This window comes from Pocillopora verrucosa, chromosome 5, assembly GCF_036669915.1.
Source record: "Pocillopora verrucosa isolate sample1 chromosome 5, ASM3666991v2, whole genome shotgun sequence".
NCBI lineage: Eukaryota > Metazoa > Cnidaria > Anthozoa > Scleractinia > Pocilloporidae > Pocillopora > Pocillopora verrucosa.
The window spans coordinates 27577888-27596844 of record NC_089316.1 but is presented as its reverse complement, the minus strand read 5'-3'; the positions used below and the strand labels follow the sequence as shown (position 1 = coordinate 27596844).

General features: G+C 39.6%; 1 protein-coding gene across 1 annotated transcript in view; it reads right to left on the bottom strand.

The window, feature by feature from the left end:
- The window catches only part of LOC131796265 (protein mono-ADP-ribosyltransferase PARP14-like), a 26645-nt gene continuing 7688 nt past the window's right edge, over window positions 1-18957 (bottom strand). Inside the window, exons 3-9 of the mRNA XM_066166990.1 lie at window positions 10170-11879; window positions 8275-9726; window positions 6218-7959; window positions 5459-5632; window positions 2126-4148; window positions 1542-1856; window positions 1-1017 (exon numbers count right to left, since the gene is read on the bottom strand). Coding sequence (XP_066023087.1) covers window positions 740-1017; window positions 1542-1856; window positions 2126-4148; window positions 5459-5632; window positions 6218-7959; window positions 8275-9726; window positions 10170-11879 — 7694 coding nt within the window. The 3' untranslated portion in view covers window positions 1-739. The remainder of the gene's footprint in view (window positions 1018-1541; window positions 1857-2125; window positions 4149-5458; window positions 5633-6217; window positions 7960-8274; window positions 9727-10169; window positions 11880-18957) is intronic.

Below are 18957 nucleotides of genomic sequence, written 5' to 3'. Positions count from 1 at the left end.
AAATAAACCTGTTCGTGAAACCCGTGGGTAATACTATGCCACACTTTCTGACCGAGCTTTTGGCTGCCAACTAAATAATAAATGCTTCTTTAAGCTTCTTTTCAGTAAATCTTTTACAGCATAAATCAAATGTCATCTTAGCGACGTCACTGTCATTTCTCAAAAAGGTACGCATATTTTTCGAAATTCTCTACTTTCGCCAGTTTTATTTTTGGTAGAAAATTGATGTAACAAAATATTGTTTGTCTGTCTGGCGATAAAAAGGAAAATACCGTTTTGAGAACAGCAGAACTCTTTTCTTTTCCAAGAGAGAAAACGGGGCTAGCGCGAGGTGAACGCGTGGGGCGAGGAACACGACTATGTCGTGGTCCCCGCGCACGTCTCGCGTTTCCCTACGCTCGCCCGAGAAACGTGAAAAAATGACAACTGTAGCCTGTAGGCTAGTGGTAACTCCACTGTTGAGATAAAAAAGCGTTCAGCTGGATTTTACTGTTTGGCATTACAAGGACCCTCTAGCTCCAAGGATATAATCATTCAACTTATAGGATAAAGAATAAGCTTTGAGTAAAGAAAGCTATCGAGAAACTATAACCAACATTTATATGATGTTCCCTACACTGTGAAGGAGAACGATTTTCTGCAATTCATATAGCTGATAAACTAAGTTGAACTATAAAGCATTTCAAGCTTTTTCGGCCTTTAACTCTGCTGTTTTCTAAGTAAAAGGTTCATGTGGTCTTCAAAAGGTTATAAGGTATTCAGGGTAACACTGATTATCAAAGAAAACAACAAAGATGCTGGGGCTTGATTGATTATTTACCACAGAATCGTAAAGAATTTCAGGTTTTGATGGGTTTTTTGGTGGAGGCACCTTCATTGAAGGATTTCCAACACAATACTGCCCTACGAGAACCTTGGCAAGATACATGTGGCGCCCTCCATAACCACCACCCCCAGCGTATCCAACAGAGTATTGAGCGTCTCTAGCAAAATAAACACCACGTCCATAAGCCGTGCCTGAAAAAAAAAAAAAAAAAGAATGCTCAATGTAGAGAAAAATATCAACAAAATCATACATTCAGTGAAGTTATTTGTTAGGAGAGAGGCAACTGTATTATTCTTCTATTATTACAGCTATTATTACCAATTTTTGGCTCCAAAGAGTGATTTGGCCTGAGCTCATGCAACGTCTGGGTGACTTGGTAGGATAGGTAGACAAATATATGAATAGAATTGTGGCCAAAACATCATTAGGCTTTTATAGTTAAGAGCAATCGCACTAAAATATTGCTTCAATGATCTTTTTTAACACACGAAGCTTTCGAAATGAATGATCCTTGCAGGATGTAGAAGGCGTGCCACATATTAACCATGTGAAAACCCTGCTCATCATAGAGTCTGAAGCTCAATAGTATAGCGTTGAAAAATGAAATCTGAAGATCTGAGTTTCGATTCCTCACAAGTACTTGAAATTTTTCCTTAATCCCACCCCGTAGCTAGACGAGAAAACTTCTCCTCTATTTAAAATTTAACTGACTTACCATGAGCCCCACAGAAGCTCCTGTTGAATCCTTGTGTGTTGATATGGTTGATATTTTTAGCATCAGTCCCATGAAACAGCTGTCTTTCACTATTTCTTCCAGTATCTTTATCCATTTTCTGTTTTCGTACCAGGTAAGACTGATACAGATGAGGATTCTGTACGCGTTCAATCCTCTGAATATTTAACGCACCGACTGTAGCTTGAAACTTACGTACCACATCTTGATACTCAGGGGAGCTTGGGTGCAGCGGTACTTTATGTACAGTGGAGTCATGGCTGGGCATTGGTGTCCAGTGCTTTGGCAGAGCAATTCCTACAGAAAGGACCAAAACATTAGAATGTTGAAATGAAAAATCATCGATTGAAGTTAAATTTCAACATCCAAGAACATATTCAAGGTAAGACACATTCAAGATTATCAAGAAAGCTCAGTGGAGACATTTAAGGACAGCTTTTCTGAATATCCCCTTCCTGTATTAAATGTTTATTACCTTAAACGTCGTCTGGGACATGAAATAGCTCGCAGTCCTTTCTTAAAGCTTATCGAAACATCCTCTTCAAAAGAAATGCATAGCAACTAACCTTCATCAGCACCCTTCACCTTTCTTGTCAGTGTTATTTGTTCACCAAATGTTTGTCCACGTCCAGAGTTTCTCTTCAAGTCGATAACAAACTTGTCTCCTCTTAGAGAAACTTGCACTGTGTGCTCGTCTTTGCTGTGGGCCAACTCAATCTTGGCATTTGCTTTCGGAGCAAACGCCATTTGTATGCCTTGTATTTCATAGCTCCACTCTATGTTCTTTAAAACCAACTTCGCTTGTTCCTCCTCCTGCTTCTTCTTCGTCCTCTCATTGATCTCTTTCCAGATCTCCCCGACTATTCCAGAAACTTCGGTTGGTCCACCACGAACGACAATGCGATCAACGTCATCCTCAATTTCAAGTTTGACGTCACGGTCTTTAGCCTTTTTTCTCAGGATATCTTTCTGCTTATCGGAAAGCTGACTGACCGTTTCATTTTCGACTTTTTCCGTTGTACAGGCGTCAGAGAAACCTTTCTTCAAAGATTCCACGGCTTTTCTCACGCTCACCTTGTCTTTGCCGATCACAGAAATTATTACAGAATGTTCATTACTTTGGCCTGGTGCCTGCCTACGTCCGCGTCTTCGGGTTTGCTTAACTACTGCATCCTCTGAGTCACTGTCTTCTTCAATACCTCGCACCAGTTGTTTTTTCTGCTCTTGTAGAAACTCCTGCATCATAGGGGCCTGGAGCACGACCACTCTTACTTTTTTAATATTTTTACAGCGGGCAACGAATGCGTTTAGTGCTTTGAACGTCAGTTGGGCTGATTCCGCTGCGGTCAAGCCGTATCCTCCTGTGCCAACACACGGAATTGAGATTGCTTGAAGATTATTGGCATCCGCAACGCGAAGACCCTCCTCCAAACATTGCTGGAGATGGTACTTATCTGAGGAGCCTGGAATTATGTGAATAATATGAGGCACTCGTAAATTACCTCCGCTGGTCATTTTCGCTGTTCCAGGAGGCTGCTTTCCCAATTTGTTGCATTCTTGTTGCACAAGTCGACCACTACGTCTTGCTATGGCTTTGCTTAGGTCTCCGGCATTATTCATGTTCATGTCCGTGCTGTTGATATTCATGATAGCATCAGTGCTGTTCTCCTGCGTCAAATCACCATTTATCACCTCGATACTGAACGGGCTAGTTAAGGTTATGCGCTGAGCCACACCTACTGGTGGAGAAAACGAATGCCTCTGATGTTCTTGCTGAAATGCCGACAGCATTGGAGACTCGAAGATTACGATCCTGACCTTGCGGACACTACGGAAGCTTCCACTAAAGTTTGTAAGGGCCTTAAATATCAAGCCGGCCGAGTCCACTGCAGAAACATGGAATGCACCAGTACCAACTGCGGGAATCGAAATGGATCTAAGACTATGCGTCTCTGCCAGCCGAAGACATCTTTCAACACACTGCTGGAGGTGGTCTTTATTATTGGTGTCTGGAATTAAGTGAATAATTTTCTGCGTAGGGAGATTTCCACTGCTGGTGATCAATGCGGTTCCACCTGATTGCTGTCCGAACTGCTTCAACTCAGTCTCAACCTGTGGCCCGGCTAGCTGTTTCACCGTCTGGCTCAACTTTCCAGCACTGTCCATATTCAAGTCTTTACTTGTTATATTCACTATGGCATCCGTAGTTTCCTGGCACAAGTCGCCCTGCAAGACTTCAATGCTTACACCCAATGTCCCCACTATTTTCTTCCATCCAAAGAAGGAACGTATTCCTTTAGTTAAAGTCGTGATGGCAGGGAGGCTAGTTTGCTTGGGCTGTAGTTTGTCCATCTCTTGTTTGAAGGCGGTAATTAATGCTTGATCTTGGTTAAACACGACAAATCGGATGTCCCGTAAATTAGAAGCAAGGTTGGTTTTGCAGAAATTGACTGTTTCATCCAACATGATTCTCGAGGCTGCATCGCGTGGGAAGCGCAGGTTTCCAGTCCCAATGACAGGAAATGCAATGGAGTTCGCTCTAAGCGTTTGGCCTGTTTGCAGACACTTTTGAACGATGGCCCTTAGCGTCTACAAAAGATGAAATAGAAGTTGTTGAAAATCTTTTCGTTCCTATGTGATCTCAATAGCAATTCTCCACACTGTCTTCTGTACATTTCTTTTGAGTTTGGAACTTAAAATTTAGCGTTAAGTCATGCAATATCCCCTTATTGGTATATTTTCCTTCTTCCCGTCGCCTTTCCGGTTGATAATGGATTGATAAAGGGAGGAGAAAAACCTTAAAGAGTGACCTTAAAAAGGTTAAAAAACTGACTCCCCTTCGAGCTATTTTTAGTTTTCTTGGAATTTGTTTTCCGGGGATCAAAGTTATCTGAAACTTGAATTTTGTTAACATTTTTCAGAGGATATTGAGAGGGCGCCATGCAGGATGTTCACACCAGAGAACATCAGGATCAGGATCAGGATCGAGGATGTTTGAATTATAACTTCACGGAAATTACCTTTAGTCCTAATTAAATTTTCTTGGTAGTAAAAATTTCACATCTCATTTTGTTTTTTTCTAGCAAGATCTTTGCTCTCACCAACTCTACAAAATTTCTGATTAAGATTTTCGAATGATACCAGAAATTGAAAGTTACTTTATGAAATAATTGTGTCGTTACATATACGATTGATCATTCCCGAAGAGAATGGTCCTGTTACGAAAGAACAACGAACCGACGCTATTTATTCTATTCCTTGCAATGACTGTGATAACGAGTATCGAACGGACCAAACGTCAGTTTGGTACACGTTTGAAAGAGCATCAAAAAGCGGTTTTCTTTTATAAAAAAGAAAATTTAGCTTTATCGGAGCACACATGCCTAACCAACCCTACAATTCAGGGGGATAAGTCTAAAATTATCATTACTAATCGGCGTTACCACCAGCGCCTTTGTTTGGAAGCCTGGCATATTAACTCCGTCCACGCTTCTCTAAATCGTGATGATGGCGGCCTACTTCCTGACGCCCATTTACACCTCGTTAGAAAAAAGGTAGCTAATTGGTGAACGTATAAAGGGACCTCTGGTTGCAGCGTTTAGATCACCCCTGATGAAGGCTTAGACAGGAATGTCGAAATATTGGGTCTATGAATTGTAACTTCTCGGTTACATTCATTAAATCTTTAAACCAGAGTAGCATCAAACCATGTCTGACATGACGGAATGTTTGACGATAACCTACATCGGAAATAACATCAAATCGAGCCTGAACAGTCTTCAGTTGCTGTATGCTACAAGAGAATGGATAGGATTCGCCAGTCGGGCATCCGACATCGTTTAGGCTTTAATCAAATCTAAACAATAAGTACTCTTCAATGTATTTTCATTGTTTCTTACCGGTTCCCCTTCACCGTTGTTCCACTTACAACAGTTAGCGAGAATCACGTGACTGACCGTGGAAAAACCACCTGAGACAGTAATGTCACCAACGTTGGGGATTTTGGACTTGGGGCCACCGGCGTTAATGATTGCTATATGGCATGCTCCTAGAGAACTGACAAGTACGTCAGCCTGGAAGACACAACCAAAAAAATATTGTCAGTGCTTCATGAACTTCTTCAATATGGTTGACTGTAATCGTTATCAGACTTGGCACTCCTAATTAGAGAGGCGTTACATAATGTAACCACACTCTATGAGCAGATGAGAGCTAAGTGAAGAACTAAAATCCATATAAGAGGAATGGTAAGTTTTTGAGCTCGGTGAAGAAATAAAGAAACATTTTTTTCGTCTTGTCCCATGCTCGTGGCAAGACGAAAAACATTTTTCTTCATTTCTTTACGGAGCTCAAAAACTACCATCTCTCTTGTTTCCATCTACAAACATTACGCTATCGACATTGCTGATCCTAGCAGTATGCAGGACGCGTGTTATATGAACTTCGTAATGTGGCTCAGTGGTAGAGCATCGGAGCGCGGAATCCAAAGGTCTGAGGTTCGATTCCTCATGGCGACTCAGATTTTTTTTCTTTGTCACACGCTCGTGACAAGACGAAAAACATCTTCCTTTAAAATCCATATATGTGCCAACAAGATCCTCTAAGGTATTTTCGTAAAATATTCTGCTGGTGTGAAGAAATAAGTGAGTCGATCTTACCTTCTCTTCCGCTATGTTTCCAGGTTTCCACGACACTCTGTACCTTTGGGCTATTACCAGGGTAGACGAGTCAGTTCCAGTAGTGGTAGCGTGGTCATCCTCCGCATCATCTTCACCGTCGCCTGAAGTAGTAGAGGCTTCAAAAACAGATTCGACGCACAGCTCCTCTTCCTTTCCTCCTCGACCTAAACTTTTCTGGACTTTTATGGCACAGTCTTGTTGTTTTTCCACCATTTTCACCAGCTGATCTCCTTTTCCACTGTCAAAGTATTTTCGAAGGCCTGGCTGTTTCACTTCAAAGGTTTTCAACTCAGTGGAATCCATCAGAGCATCGAGCTTCTTTCCTACACGTTTCAAACCATCTCTGTTTCCAGAAATGACAAAATCATCATTGTCTTTTCCCTTTTTAATACTCACTACAAAATCTCTTAGTTGATTCTCTATGGTGCGTAGATCTTCTTGACGTAGCTCAAGAAGATACCTTCGCATAATATCAGACGTGCACACAAACCTTCCCTCCCTGATGCAATTGTTGTCAAGAAAGGTATTTAACTTCTTTATCACTTCGGTCACGTCATCACGAAACCCATCTACGTATGTATCGTTCCAGTTGTCCCTCCGGACACGGACAGCCGTTTGGTTCATCTCGCAACACAACCTCAGCCATTCAGATGACTTCAATAAATGCTTGCTTTTCTCGTCCACTTGAACTTTCTCTTTCACCGTCAACTTGTTCACGAGCCCCGCCGCGTTGTTTGCATGCGCTGCTGATGATCCCACTATGGTGGCGTCTTTCTCAATAACGAACACTGCTTCCAAGTTGTTTCTTTCCAACTCACATTTGACAGTCTGAAGCCCCTCATCTGAGTTTAAAATCTTCAGGATGCTGACGGATAAAGTTAGTTTCTTCTCAACCATGTCAGCCATTTGTTTGTAGAACTTCATGGTTGCCTCAGTGAATTGTGGCTGGGGACCTTCGAAATATATTTCTTCACCTTCAGTATTAATCTTGATCTCCAGCTCCTTGTTCTTTTCTTGGAGTTTCTCGGCAAATTTTATCTTCTTCAGCAAAATTAGGCGCTCCTTAGGAACATTTGGAATTTTCTTCTTCAGGTAAGTTTTTCTGGTCTCCTCGCGGTATATTTCTTCCAACTTTGACTTCACCTTATCCTCGTTATTTTTCACGTTTGTTCCTAATGAAACGATCCTAGCAATATTTGAGTCAGGAATAGTCTTGATCAGCGGGGGATCAACTCCTAAGCAGATGCGAATGCTGGGAACTTTTGCTACAACGGCTTCCCAGAAATCCTTGTTGACCTGCACATCGCACTTCGCAAACTTGCCGAGATAATTTTGTACTTGGTCAATACATTCAGATTGCCATGAATGACTGTCATCTTCCCCACGGTACACTATTACAGCCATTTTGCTGTTGGGTTTCCAGGTGATTTCGCTCTTCTTTCCAGCCAGCGAATTGTTCAGTTCAGCTTGGAATCCTGTAGACGTGACGTATTCCATAACATCGGGATCTACAGCTATGTACAGCTGTTGTGCTTTGGCATCACGTTTCTGGCTCACTCGAGATTCACTGGCCGCGGTTGCAGTAGCTCCTAAGTCACCGGAATCCTCCGCTCCATCAACGTCTTCGTCTTCTAGAAACTCTCGGTAAGCTCTATTTGACAGCTGGGTTTGTTGAATCTCATAAGGTTTCTCTTCATGTCTGGTTAACACTCTTTCCATATCTATTGATTAAAGCAACTAGGTGTTTGTCGTTTCACAACACTTCACGACATTTTAATTTGAGAGATACGCACAGAGTAAGGACGATGGGGTTGTTGGGGCGTAGTAGATCAATCAATCAATCAATCAATCAATCAAACAATCGATCAATTCACGATCTAAATACTAATTCATCCCTCCTTAAGTCTAATGTGAAGCTCAAGTCTTAAATCGGGGCAATCAATATTTGCTACGTATGTTGGAGGATCAGATGTCGATTATTCGTGCCTGAGGGAATTACACTATACTTATATTTTAGAGATCAGTGACCTACAAACCTTTTGCATCTTGAAACACAACCACAGCTTGACTACTTTTAGGAACATGGTGAACCTTCTCCACAGGACCCCCACCATTTTGACGACTCTCAAAGTACAGTTCAATAAAATCATGGGTAATGTCTGAAAAGCCAGTGAAAAGGGTGCTTTTGCAAACCGGGACTTGTTGGATGGTTTTTCCACCCCGTCCCCCACCGTGTCCCCTACCCTTTCGCTTCGGTTTTGGTTTTGGTTTTGGTGGAGGTCCTCGACCGCCTTGACCTCCACGTCCCATTTGAGGCTGAGAATTGCCTTCATCGCCAAAGTGCCGTTCCTGAGATTCATAAAGCAAATAATCTTGATTTCCTGCAATTGGTACCTGACGAAAGCAACCTCTTTGTCCTCGTTGGTTTCCACGTCCTCTCTGCGACGGAAAGGCGTTTTGATGATCAAACCACTGTCCTTGAGGGGTATAAAAGTGATCATCTCTATGCACTTGGGTGTTGTTTGGATCCTGGTAAAACCCACCTCTGGGTCCCCTTTCCTGTTCTGCTCTTGAGTTGCCTCTTTGCCTTGAGTTGTGGCCTCGACAAGCTTGGTTCCTCTCATTTTGATCCGATTTATCGCTATCACAACCATTTCTTCGCTCATCTTGTCGTTCTGCATCGCCATGTTGCCCTTGCGTTTGATTTTTTTCTCTTGGCCTACTTCTATTTTTCTTCCCTCTATTACTTTCGTGTTCAGGGCCTCCGGAAGATTTGTCCCCTGCCACCCGAGCTTGCTTAATAGGGCCGTGAGTTAGAGGATCTTCAAATTTTCCTTTAGGTTTCGTAATCAATGGCCTTCTTTCAGCTGGATTTTTAAAAACGTCCGCAGGATTCTCCGTATCTCGAAACTTTTGTAGGTTTTGACGTGCTCTTTCCATATTTCCTCTCACGTCATCTTGACGGAGAACTGTCGTGATAAGAACTAGTGGCAAACAACTGAATACCTCTTGCAGTTGTTTTGATTTTTGTTCAAATTCTCCTGGGTCTTCTTCGTCCGTCTCCAGCCCTTCTTGCTCGTTCTTGTTGACAGCAGATGAAAAACCCAACTCCTTGTCAACATTCTTCTCAACTGTTTCACGAACTCCGTCATCCCCTTTGTCAACAAAGTCAATGACATTAAAAAAACCACGATCTTTATTTCCTTCTTCTCCTTGTTGTTGTTGTTGTTGTTGTTGTTTTTCTTCTTCTTCTTTTTCCTCTCCTTCTTCTCCTGTTTTCTCTTCTTTTTTCTCCTCTTTTATTTTTTTCTCTTCTTTTTCCTCTTTTTTTTCCTCGTCTTTTTCTTCTTCTTCTTCTTCTTCTCCTTTCTCTCCTTTTTTTTCTTCTTCTTCTTTTTTTTCGTCTTTTTCTTCCTCGTCCTTTCTTTCTTCCTCTTCTTCTTCTTCTTCTTCGTCTTCTTTTTTTTCTTCTTCTTCATCGTTGCCGTCTGTGAATGAAAAAGTGAGGGACCAGCCAGTATTTATCAATGGTGGCCTTGAGATACATGTTATACCTCTCAAAGTCAACTAACAAAAAAAAGGAAATACAGCTAATTGCAAGCGCCCCAAAAGTCAGTGAAGGTGATAATACAGGATTGTTTACTTTGATCTGTATTATTTTAATAGTTTGGAGAAGAAAATCGAAACGTCTAAATACGTTGGATCACCTAAAATAAGGCATCTTAATTCTTCACGTACTAGTTAAGCATACAACAATTCTAATCAATGAAAAGTTAGTGTCACATAATTTGAAGGTAAATTCACCGCGTAAAACTGAGAGGATGAAACTGAGCTGGCGTGAACTTTCATCCCTGATAACTCACGAACAGATCGTAGACATAGAATAGAGAAATTCCTGCTAAATCTCCAAATTCAGTTGAAAGGTACGTACCTTTGATTTCATCAGCCATGGTGACTAAGGCTTTTCCATTCTTCAGTATCTGTACGTCCTTAACCTCTTCCTTACCACTCTTTGCCTTGATAAAGTTCACCAGTCCTTCCCGTGAGGTTTTTTCACCCAGCCCTTGAATGAATATTTTATTTCTTTCAAATTGAGACTGATCAGCAGGTTCCTCTTCTGCCATACTGGGCATGCTCTGTGCTCGTCTTATCCCAGTTTGACCAGCATCTCTGTTACCAAGTCGGTTCTGTGGCCTACCGCGGTCTCCCAGTCTGCTTTTGTTGGTTTCACCTTGTCTGAACTTCCCTGCATCCGATTTATCGAAAGAACTGGGGGTTTTATTGCTGACAAGCTCCTTCAAGGATGTTGGATGCACCTGATTTTCATGAGAACCTCCTCCTCTTCCATTTTGTCGGTTCGGTTGTATTTGCATAAACTGAGAGTCATCTTTAGCATCTGAAAATTGATTGCTCCCCTGAAAATCTCCCGGAATTTGATGTTTCTCTTGAAAATTTCCACCCCGTCCCCCAGCGTGTCCCCTACCCTTTCGCTTCGGTTTTGGTTTTGGTTTTGGTGGAGGTCCTCGACCGCCTTGACCTCCACGTCCCATTTGAGGCTGAGAATTGCCTTTATCGCCAAAGTGCCATTCTTGAGATCCATTAAGCGAACAATCTCGATTTCCAGCAGTTGGGTCCTGGCGAAAGCAACCTCTTTGTCCTCGTTGGTTTTCACGTCCTCTCTGCGACGGAAAGGCGTTTTGATGATCAAACCACTGTCCTTGAGGGGTATAAAAGTGACCATCTCGATGCACTTGGGTGTTGTTTGGATCCTGGTAAAACCCACCTCTGGGTCCCCTTTCCTGTTCTGCTCTTGAGTTGCCTCTTTGCCTTGAGTTGTGGCCTCGACAAGCTTGGTTCCTCTCATTTTGATCCGATTTATCGCTATCACAACCATTTCTTCGCTCATCTTGTCGTTCTGCATCGCCATGTTGCCCTTGGGTTTGATTTTTTTCTCTTGGCCTACTTCTATTTTTCTTCCCTCTATTACTTTCGTGTTCAGGGCCTCCGGAAGATTTGTCCCCTGCCACCCAAGCTTGCTTAATAGGGCCGTGTGTTAGAGGATCTTCAAATTTTCCTTTAGGTTTCGTAATCAATGGCCTTCTTTCAGCTGGATTTTTAAAAACGTCCGCGGGATTCTTCGTATCTTGAAACTTATGTAGCTTTTGACGTACTCTTTCCAGATTTCCTTTCACGTAATCTTGACGGAGAACTGTATTGATAATAACTGGTTTCAAAAAAATGAATTCCTCTTTCAGTTGTTCTGATTTTCGTTCAAATTCTCCTGGGTCTTCTTCGTCCTTCTTCAGCCCTTCTTGCTCGTTCTTGTCGACAGCAGATGAAAAACCCAACTCCTTGTCAACATTCTTCTCAACTGTTTCACGAACTCCGTCATCCCCTTTGTCAACAAAGTCACTGACATTAAAAGAACCAAGATCTTCATTTCCTTCTTCTCCTTGTGGTTGTTGTTCTTCTTTTTCTTCTTTTTCCTCTTCCTCTTTTTCTTCTTCTTTCTCTTCTTCTTTCTCCTCTTCTATTTCTTCTTCTTTTTCCTCGTCTTTCTCTTCTTCTTCTTCTCCTTCTTTTTCTTCTTCTTTCTCTCCTTCTTCTTCTTTTTTTTCTTCTTCTTCTTCATCTTCGCTGTCTGTGAATGATAAAGTGAGGGACCAGTCAGTATTTACCAATGGTGGCCTACATACATGTTATATATGTTATACCTCTCAAAGTCAACTAACAAACAAAAAAAAGAAATACAACTAATTTACAAGCGCTCCAAAATCAGTGAAGGTGATAATATAAGATTCTCTTCCCTCCTCTTTCCCCAAAAATCAGTTAAGTTGATAATTTACGATTTTCTCTCCTCCTCCTTCCCCCCACCCCCACTGGAAATTTCTCCTTACCACCCTGCGTTTTAAATGGCCCTGTGGCTTTTTCCGCCATAACCGTACACGATCTCGCTACAGCGAGGGTCGCCCACTGACTTTCTATGGGAATGCCTCTTCCAACTTACAATACAACGTTTCATTACACTGAAAAATTCAACGTAACAATCTTAACGTTAGGGAGACGAATAGATGTTATGAGGAGCAAAACCAACGATTCGAGTGGGGTTAGATAAATTATGCCGGTGTAATTTGGGGCATGATACTATAGTTAGAGCATCGAACATAATGCCAGCATAATGTCTAAACTTATGAAAAAATCCCCTGATTTTACAGTTCAACAAGAGATAAATTCTTTAGCCTGAGTAAAGTCAAAAGTGATCCCGCTTTTCCTGTTTGAACTTTAGGAATTCGAATGTTCTGATCTGAACTAAGCCTTTTACTCTCAACAAGTTTTACCTGTTAGTGATAGGAATGGTGGGCGGGGTTGAGGAGCTCTTAAAAGCTAAGCTGTTATTACGAATTACTGAACTGAGCGTGATGGAAACAAGTAAGCTTAATGCCATGGTGTTTTCAAGGGTGACGCTCAAAAGTATAATGCTCAAATATTTTAGTATAATTTATCCGACCCTTGATTAAAATAGAGAGCACAACAACTCGTGGGCATTTCATTCCGAGATCAAGAGATTGAAGATATCTTGATATGCCTGAATAAAGAAAACAGCATCTCCATGGTTTACTTAATTTTTGAGTTATTTTTTTTAAAAAAATAGACCCTGTGAGCAGGGTAACTGGGATACCTGGATGGTACTAGATCCTTGGGGTCAAGTGTAGTGCTACTATGGGTGTCGGACTAGTATACTGAAATAGTGAGCTCAAGTCTGGCCAAGGGCATACACCTATTTCAAAAAAGGTTGTCATCAGGCGATAGATGATAGGTGATTCCAAGACGGAAAGGAATCATGGGTATACAACTCAGTAAACAGTTCTTGCTGAGTGTTCTACATTTGTTTTTTTAACTGGGTAAAAGTTTTTCTGTATAGTATTCTGTTACAAACAGAGCGCATAAAATATCAACCTTTGAAAAGCTGTGATCTTATTATCTCAATCATGTTGAACTGAGTTTCTACAGGCTTCCTTATTAGCTTGGACTTGTGATATAATCTTATCTGGATCCAGGGTTTTATATCATTCTACTCTGCCAGAAAAATGTTTTTCTTTTTCTTCAGGATTCAATGAACTATACTATTCTGCTGTTTTTTGTTTTTGTGCAGAAATGAGCGAGTTAAACCATTCTGCTCTCTTTTGTTTTTGCGCAGTATCCAGTGATTTATACCAAGTTGCTCCGTTACACAAAAGATTTTGTTTTTCTGCATAGCCAGTGATTTATATTAATCTGCTGATTTGAACAAAAGCTCTTCCTTTTCTTTGGGATCTAGCTCTGCGAGATAAAAGCTTTTCTTTTTCTGCAGGATCCAGTGACTTGTATCATATTGCTTTATTAGATAAAACTTGTTTTTTCATGGCAGGTTCCATTTGTGCATAGCTGTCTTTTTTTCCTTTTCGCATGTAGTTCTTTCTGACTATGAGACTTACTTTTTGCCATTACCTTTTGTCTTCCAGCATTTGACAAATTGGTTGAACAACATATAAATTTAATACAACATTCTACATCTTAACTCTGGAGTTGTTTTTTAACAATATCCACTAATGACTGAATAAGAAAAACTGTCATTCAATTTTTTCAAATATATCAAGTGTGCCATTAGAACTGAATCTTATAAATAGTACTTAAAACTTTTTCATTTTGTTTTCATATTATTATGCTGAAAAATACAGCTGAAGCAATAATTTGAAATCCACATTCAAAATCCAGTATTATCTTTAGTATTATCTGTGATTAACTTCTGAAGCAATAATTTGCTACCAGGAGATGTACAGCATAGTATTCCTTGTTTCTCCAAATTAAAGGCAATATTAATATCTGTATGATATATTTGAAGTGTCTTTGGGAAATTTTTGATAGTCAGTCGATGGTTATCGCCATAGAGTTTTTCTCTGTAAAGCTTGTTTGCATGGTCAGTGATTCTATCTAAAGTCTGTGAATTCCAATACCCACAATATTTGATGATGGAAAAACAAATGCTACAAAAAGATGTGGCACAACAGCATAACAAGGGAATATGAATTGTTCTAATTTCAGCATCTGCATGATTTGCTTCAAGGGGACAGCTGACAACTGTTGATCAGAAATATCTGTCATATCACATTGTTTTTCATTAATAGGTACACCTTTGAATTCAAATAAAACATTTGGATTTTGATAAAGACCTTGAAAATAGTTTATCAGCTCATTTAAGGTGTTAACTTCTAACAGTACACAAGTTCCTTGAGTATGGAGCATACCATAAATCTCTACCTTCAGAATCAATATCTTAAACTTACCTTCACTACAGTAAAAACCTACCCTAGTACTAGGGGTTGTTAAAAGAAAGGACTTATAATTTTGTCCTGGTAAAGCCTGCATAGCATTAGCAAACGACATACAATAATTGAAATCTTGTACTTCACAAGTACAATGTATAGTACCAGTATAGCTTGGATTACATTGAAACTGATAATTCATATTAAACACTATTATCATTTCAGATACTTCTGTTGAGAGTAAATAGGATTGCCTGGATAGACCAGAATACAATTCATTACCAATGTTCATGATAATATATAACCAAGTCCATTGAGGATACGATACCATTCCTCTTGTTATATATGAGGGAAGCAAGTAACATGGCTACACAATGTGTACTAGCATTTAACCCAAACATTGCCACATTGTCTTGATTGTAAAGAGCTTGAGTTGTTTTAGGGAATTAATAACAGGACCAGGGTTTGTTTCTTTATCCCCAGACAGATTGGAATTAAAATGATATACCCTCTAATTCAGATTTTTATAAACATTTGGTACTGAATTAGACCTCCATGCATTCGACTGCTTTAACTTTGGACTTTTTTTTACAAGCGTATATTGGTTTAGCGTTTTCCGTATCCTGTATTTGTTAGACTTTCGATGTTTTCTCCTGACTGCAGAAGAGGGATATTTCGTTGTTCCTTTATTCTCACATCTGACTCCATGTGCATATATTTTTTCACGAGCTTTATTTGTAAAAAGATGCATTCGGGAAGACTTCGGTATTCTTTTTCTGATTTAGGTTCAAAGTAAACGTCCTACTTTCTTGGATTTGTTCAAAATACGTGTAATTCTTTTCTTTGGTATTCTGCTGGGCTCACGATCACGAACACGAGTAGCATGCGTACGAGGGCGATTTAAATAAACAAATTTGTCGTATCGAGATCTACAGTTACAGACTGTATTTATTGAAAATACTTCATCGTTGCTATTATTAAGCTTATTATCATATACAATAACAGATGACTGAGCAACTCTCTCAAATACGTTACATTCATCGAAGCTATTCACGACAGCTTTTGCTGAAGACATCAACAACTTTACGAAGAAATTAGCCCACAAGACAGTTGCGTAAACAATAGATAACATAATAACATTATACACAAAAAACACAGGATTTTGGATCATGTATTTATTAAAAAAGAATATCCATGCAACTGCAATGAAAACAAACATAAGTTTCACCTTTCTGATCGTGAAATCAATACCATTCGTATTGTTATCGTAGTTACGTTCCTTGGCATCAAGTGAATCCAACATGAAGTCTTTCTTCACAAGCAATTTACATCCTTTAAAGTTTTGTTCTTCAGTCTCACGGTAATAGAGTTGTTCAATTGATTACATAGGGAATATGCAGTTTGTTTTCAGATTTCAGATTTTTCTTTTTTCAATAAGAGTACGTTTTTCGACAAAGACATTGGTATACTTGGCACACAAGGCATACAAGGCTTTCATGGCTTTCAAGGCATATAAGGCTTTTATGGCTTTGAAGCTTTCACTACTCAATCCGTTCCAAAAATACCACCAATAACACCTTTTAGTGTGGACTGGCCGCGAACAAGTAAAAATCTCGTGGTTCGTCATGTGGCCCGGCCCTGTCCGTGCATGACATTGTCAATCACCAGCAAGATAACACACGTGATCAGCATGTGAATACCCTCACCCTCATTGGATCACAGTAAGTTGTCATGGTGTTGAGGGCCCAATGACCTCTGGGTACTATTGCACGAAGTGTAAACCACGCTATGTCATGATCGAAAATAATTATTCCTGGCTGGATTTGTCACGGTAAACAGAGCGCTTGTCACGTGGTTTACTATCGTCGAATATGGGTTCCAGTCTATGCTTGGCTAAGTTACCTGAGCTTCAAAGCTTCAGAAAGCAACTATTTACCGGAACGTTTTTCATCCTGAATTTCTGTTTATACCACATGCTTGGTAAGAAAATTACTTAACAGGTCTTTTAAGTACATGCTAAGATAAAATTTTGGTTAAACTGCAGAATACCCAGCCACCCATGGCATTACATGTCATTCAATACGAATAGAATAAACAATCTCTAGCCAGTGAGTGAAAATAGGACTTTTTTGTTGCTATAAGAAAATGAAACACTGCTGTTGTCTGGAAATTCAATTCGACGGCCTCTTTAAATGAAATTATACTCTCATGTTTACATAGCTAAACCAATAAAAGTCACAAACGTCAAACGCCTAACCTGAAACTGCGGTTTATCATTAACATGGTGCTAAATGTCTATTGCGATTGATTCCAAACTTTGGGGAGTAATCCATTGAAACTCAGTGACAAAGTGGTTTCGCTTTTATTAAAATATGAATAGGAGCCTATTGCTTTAATGTTAACTGAAATTTGATTAGTGTTATGTTTTCCAAGTTATGGCCAGAATTATTCAGACCTTAACATTTCATGACTTCCTTCAAGCCTATCAGTCTTCTAGATTCTCTTCATAATGGTTCAGATAAGCATTAGTATCTATACTTGGTAGCAATACATGTGTATTAGGCCTTTATTTGGTAGACTACAACTCCTTTTCAGTTACTTGTTTGGTTGGTGAATTCATCACAATACTGATATACATGAAAAACTACAATTTTTTTGATTGACTGAAAATAGCTAGGTGCCTTTTTCATTTATCATTAGTGAAAAAGTAATAACTCATGTACAAAATAATATAAACTAGGCTCAGCAACAGTAGATCACATTAGAAACCAATCAGATTTACAAAAAGTAGGTTGTTCTGATTGATACATGCAGTAGCTGACAAAAATAAACAAAAGCTTGCATACTTTTATGTATATTGATAAACACTAACAAAATTGCATTCCTGAGTAAGAATTCAGCCGAAGGACAAATTTTGATGGCACACTGAATTTTGATTGGTACCAGAAGTTCAATCTTGTTCTGGCTTAAATGAGAGTGAAGCAAGTCTCACAAGTCCTCTTGTGGGCTCTAACACAAAGTGATACATAAAGTTCAGTTGCTTACCATGTTTGTTTAGGACCTTTTTGTATGGTAGATTAGCACTTTGCATGATGATGTTAAGTTGACCATTTGCATGATGACGTCAAGTTCACCTATTCATTTCTCCACATAACTTGAATTTGGTAGACTCGCTGGCATGAAATTACAATTTCAATAATAAGAAAACTTGAAAGCATCTGGTAGTTTAAATCATATGATACCATCATGCACTTGCCTGTATATTGAACTCTGCTGTGTTTAAGTTGTCTCTAATTACTGTTCCTGAAATCTATTATGGTGACACTCTATCTCTATTGAACTTTCTGTTAAATAAAACCTCCAGGTCAAATTGTAAATCTCATTGGGTTAAAAATTATTAGCAACGTTACTTCAGAGTACTAAACTCAACTTATGATTCATTAAAATATAGCTTGTGTTCTGATCTTGTAATGCACCGATCTTTTTTCCCTAGACTCTTCCATTCACAACATCATATCTACCTACCTGAACTAAATTTTTCTGTGTTCTTTATTGAAAATACAGTCCCACAAAACCTAAATACAATAATTATGGTGAACGTTTTGCTCTCAACCAACTGAAAGTTGAACTTCATGCCCTAATGGACAAAAGAAACCTACACTTAGCATTGTGTTACTTTACACGTATGTATTGTCCAAAATTAGTCATACATTCAAACCAAATCAAGCTCCCAGTGGCCTCTATTGTAGATTACATCATTTCCCAAATGTCCCTGCCCTTCTGCAAAGTTTTATCTTTGTGTATGGGTACACAAAATGTGAAAAACATTCATATTAAATTCTTTCCTAAGGTTCATTTCACATCACTTGCCTTGGAAAAGACAATCAACCTACAAACTTCAGAAGTCAATTCCACTTCGTTACGTAAACACAATCATGACTGAATTTATCAGACCACTATGGGAGGTTATACTGATGTTTTTTCAGTTCCTAAAATCCTTGGGTTACGTGTGCAACCTTTGTTGTCAAAATGAGACCTCCATAACAAAGTTTGGCCAATAACTCTCATCTTCAGAATGAACATTTCAGGACTTTTGTATGCTAGTTATCTTGTGTTATTGATGAACAGGATCAATATTGAAAACTATCTAATGGTAATCAGATATTAGCTCTTCTAATAAGAACCCAATGAGACACCAGACACTAAAGAGCAGCTCAATTTCGTAAGCCACACACACGCATTGCAGACTTATTTTTCCATTTTGTGGCGGAGGAAAAAAAAAGACGACAAAAAAACAAAGGTGTTTTGTGGTAATAACTCAATGTTAGCGTATAGAGTGATATGTTACTCGCACCGATCAGATCGCCGCATTAGGTTATGTATCTCGCACCAATCAGTGCGTCGTTTTTGTTCTTT